This window comes from Crocodylus porosus, unplaced genomic scaffold (genome assembly GCF_001723895.1).
Source record: "Crocodylus porosus isolate Cpor-Errol unplaced genomic scaffold, CroPor_comp1, whole genome shotgun sequence".
Lineage (NCBI taxonomy): Eukaryota > Metazoa > Chordata > Crocodylia > Crocodylidae > Crocodylus > Crocodylus porosus.
The window spans coordinates 134009797-134013523 of record NW_017728931.1 but is presented as its reverse complement, the minus strand read 5'-3'; the positions used below and the strand labels follow the sequence as shown (position 1 = coordinate 134013523).

Genomic DNA, 3727 nt, shown 5'->3' with positions numbered 1-3727 from the left:
TTTGGAAATCAGTGTTACGTTCGCATTCATTTCTTGCTCACTCTACCCACGTGCTCATCAGTGTTTCTGGCTTTCCTTTTAGGTATGTCCCCATCCACTCTCTGTAGTTTTGTTTCATCTGCTTCTTCAGGCATTTCCGCAGTAGGAGGAGAACGGAGACCCAGACCGACCACAGTAACAACAGTGCACACAGGCAGCAAGTGACCAGCGCAGGAGCGTAGAGACAGAAGCGGCATGTGGGCATCTACTCCGAGCGATCTCATCTTGCATTGTGCACTCAACGATGGACTAGAAGAAAGAAGATTTTTTTATGGCCATATTTTATACTGCAATTCTGAAATGTTTCATTTATCACAAACTGCAATGACTCCGTGGGGGGATGGATCTTTACAGTCTCTGGTGCTGTATATATGAGTCTAGCAATGTTAAACCTAATGGACACTCATTCTTTTCTCCAGTGATTTACTCTCTTCTTAGTGTAGGTAACAGTATCTGTTGTATTTTTTTAACTAAAAAGTCTCAACTGGATAATTTAAATAGAGAGGATTTTTGAGCATTAGATTTTTTTTCTTTTAACCAGTACTTCCAGTCACATCCCTCCTTCCCATTTGTTGAGGGATAGGTAATTTGTGTAGGTAAAGAAGTATATTAACCTTACCAAACAGGGGGGTTTCCAAGGCATGCCATTTCTAATACTAGGACTGGGTTGCAAATTGTCTGGGTTTGGCAGCACTGTTATTTCTTACACAAAACCAAACTGCTTTCCCTCCCCTTCTTCTTACAGTAAGGACAGCCACCTTGCAGTGAGGTCAGTGGGGAGAATTCCTCCTGTTTTGGCCCACTCCATGCCTGCTCTTAGCCCACAGCAATCAGAAGCTAAACTGTGGTACTTTAGTCTCGCTTGACTGAGGGGCAATTTGGCCTGATTTATTTTCACTTACTGTGAAGTAAGAGCTGGCTCCTGGATAGTAACTACAAAGCAGTTGATGTATTATACGCCCCCGCTCCCTTTTAACTCACTGTAATTTGTTCATGTCTGTGGAGACCGTGCTGAGGGTTAGTGGCAACCAACTGGAAAACAGCTCCTCAACGGCTTGATTCAGCATGTAGTGCTGTGAACCTGCAGCATCCATAGACTTCAACGGGAGAGGCAGGTACACAGTGCCGTTCAGGAACAGACCGCGGTTCAGCACAGGGAATGACATGAGGTCTAAGCCTGCAGCTCTTACCCCTTTCAGCAGTCCTGATACTGCGTGGTAATCCCATCTGAGGGCCCTGTGCTCTGCCAGCTGGGAGTGCAGAGAGCCTGAGTTGTGTTCCCATCTCTGCTACTGACTCATTTTTCTTTCCTTGGGAAACTTATAGCCAAATCTTCAAATGTGGCCACTGATTTTTTTTTAGTGTCTCCAGAAATTGGGGCAACAAAAATCAAAAGCCACTTCAGAACATTTTGGCTTTAGTTTCTCTGGCCCTCAGCCTCCCCTGTTGTAAAATGGGGACAATGATCTGTGCCCAACTCTGTTGAGATTCTCATATCCAACATGATAGATGTATAAGTATTATTAATCCTTATGAGGACTCAGGGCTACAGGATCAGACTAAAAATCAGCAGAGCGGAGCTGCAGAGGGAGGGTCTCTGAAATGATATGAGCATGCTTAAGGTGCCATAAAGATGCTCCCACTTAAAAAATATGCCCACACCCTGAGTTCACGAATCAAAGCAGAATCTCCTGGTGTTGGCTATTGAAGTACATGCATTTCCCATGTCCAGTTTCCAGTAAAAAAATCACACAGACAGGGCCACTGTTACTAATCTACAGTAAGTGCTTGGACATCCTAGAAAACAGTGTTCAGAGATCACGGCACTGGTAAGGCTTGCAAGTCATGTCCAGATCTCTTAAGAGGTAATTCCCAAAATTTAGTTCTATGAAGAAGGTAGAAGGTAGCTTCATGAGGAACAAGCACATTTTAAGTCAACCTTCCCAGCCCCATTCACCCCAAACCAGTCTATCGCCACATACTATGTGGAAGTATGAATCATTTTCCTTTAAACTGTTGGTTTGCCACATTCATGTTACTTACCTCCTATAATGAATTGAAAAAGCCAGTTACAGATGCAGCTGAATGTATCCTGGTGCAATGAGCAGCATGCTGTGAAAAGCCATGAGATACCCACTTTTCACTGAGACATCAAAGGCATTGATTGATATCCTGTTCCTGGGCTTGGACTTGGGCCATCCACTTCTGTGCAGCTAGGATTTCGCACATTGTTTTGAAGCATGAGAGGCAAGAAAGCCAGGTTCATAGATTTCATAGTCATTAGGGCTGGAAGGGACCTCGGGACCAAGGGCAGGAAGTCAGCTAGGTCAAAGGATCCCAGCAAGATAAGTGTCCAAATGCTTCTTAAAGGAGTCCAGAATAGGTGTTTGCACCACCTCTGGCGGCCATCTATTCCAGGCCTCGGGGGCTCGGACAGTAAAGAAGTTTTTCCTTATGTCCAGCCTAAAATGGTCTTGGAGGAGTTAGTGACCGTTGAACCTTGTCATTCCTCGGGGCGCTATGGTGATCAAAAACGGGTGGTACTTAGTGCTGACTCTCTACAAATTGGTCATTTCATTAGTGGCCCATAACAAGTTTGCCTGTAATAGATTTCAGTTTCCTCAGTATAAATCCATTCATGATTTTCAGCAAGATTTGGAGCATGACTTAATCAGTTGCCTCCAGAAAGTCCAAGGAGCTCTGTATCATATTACACCAAACACAGACATTCAGTCCATAATGATAACATAGACTCCATGAAACATTAGTGCTCCAGCTTGGCTATCCAACACTCCAGTGTATCACCTTGTTAAGCCCTACAGATCTGCCCAGTATACCACATAAATATGCCAGGTCTCCAGCTGCTAAAACTTGTGAGTAGGTCAGCTGAATCAAATGAGCTGTTTTGGTGTTCACCAGCTGGCCCAGTATGCCCAGTGACATGCCTGAGTTGTGATATATTCATGCCAAGAAGGTGTTATGACTCTGTTCTTATAGTAAATTCAAAAAGCCATAGCTGTTCATTTTTTAGTTAAAATATCTTGTACTGGTCTCAGTGAAGTTAGTGGTAAGACTCCTGTTAACTCCCATTGTCTTACTTAGATAAAGAGACGCCCTGCCCTGTAGGTTAAGGCCATTGCAGAAGAAAATGCAATTTTTCATTTGATTTGGGTCAACTCCCTGGCACTGTCCAATAGGTCAACACCGCCTTGATGCAAGATAGTTGTATGATTTCATTGAGCGATGGCTGTCTCATTAGGGGCTCTGAATTAGATTTGTCTTACTACTGCTGGTATTCTACTAGCATGGGTAATTTTATCAGCACTCTAGTTAGACTAGTACCTGTTAGCAGTTTCCAAAGAGAAGGAATACAAGTAATTAAAAGCAAAATGTTTCTTCCTGCCGGAATTGTTTTGTGTATCAGAAAGCGTGGCTGGGGTTTTGGCAGGTGCTCGTGCGGAAGAGAGAGCAAAAATGTTTACTGTCGTCAACCCTCCTTGTATCTGCTCCTTTTCTTAGTCAAATCTTCTCAGTTATAACCAGACAAATCTATAAATGGCTGGAAAGTAACAGCCTGCCAAGTAAAGTGTAAACCAGTATTAAAATGAATGCAAAAGCCAGCAATATGTAAACGCTGAAGGGGAATGAAAACTCTCCACAAGACAGGAAAATACCAAAACAAATCCAC

General features: G+C 43.4%; 1 protein-coding gene across 1 annotated transcript in view; it reads left to right on the top strand.

Annotated features, from left to right (window-relative positions):
* Nucleotides 1–1175, top strand: part of CAMK1D (calcium/calmodulin dependent protein kinase ID) — a 307209-nt gene extending 306034 nt beyond the window's left edge. The window contains exon 11 of the mRNA XM_019543697.1: nucleotides 83–1175. Coding sequence (XP_019399242.1) covers nucleotides 83–204 — 122 coding nt within the window. The 3' untranslated portion in view covers nucleotides 205–1175. The remainder of the gene's footprint in view (nucleotides 1–82) is intronic.
* Nucleotides 1176–3727: the final 2552 nt, after the last annotated feature.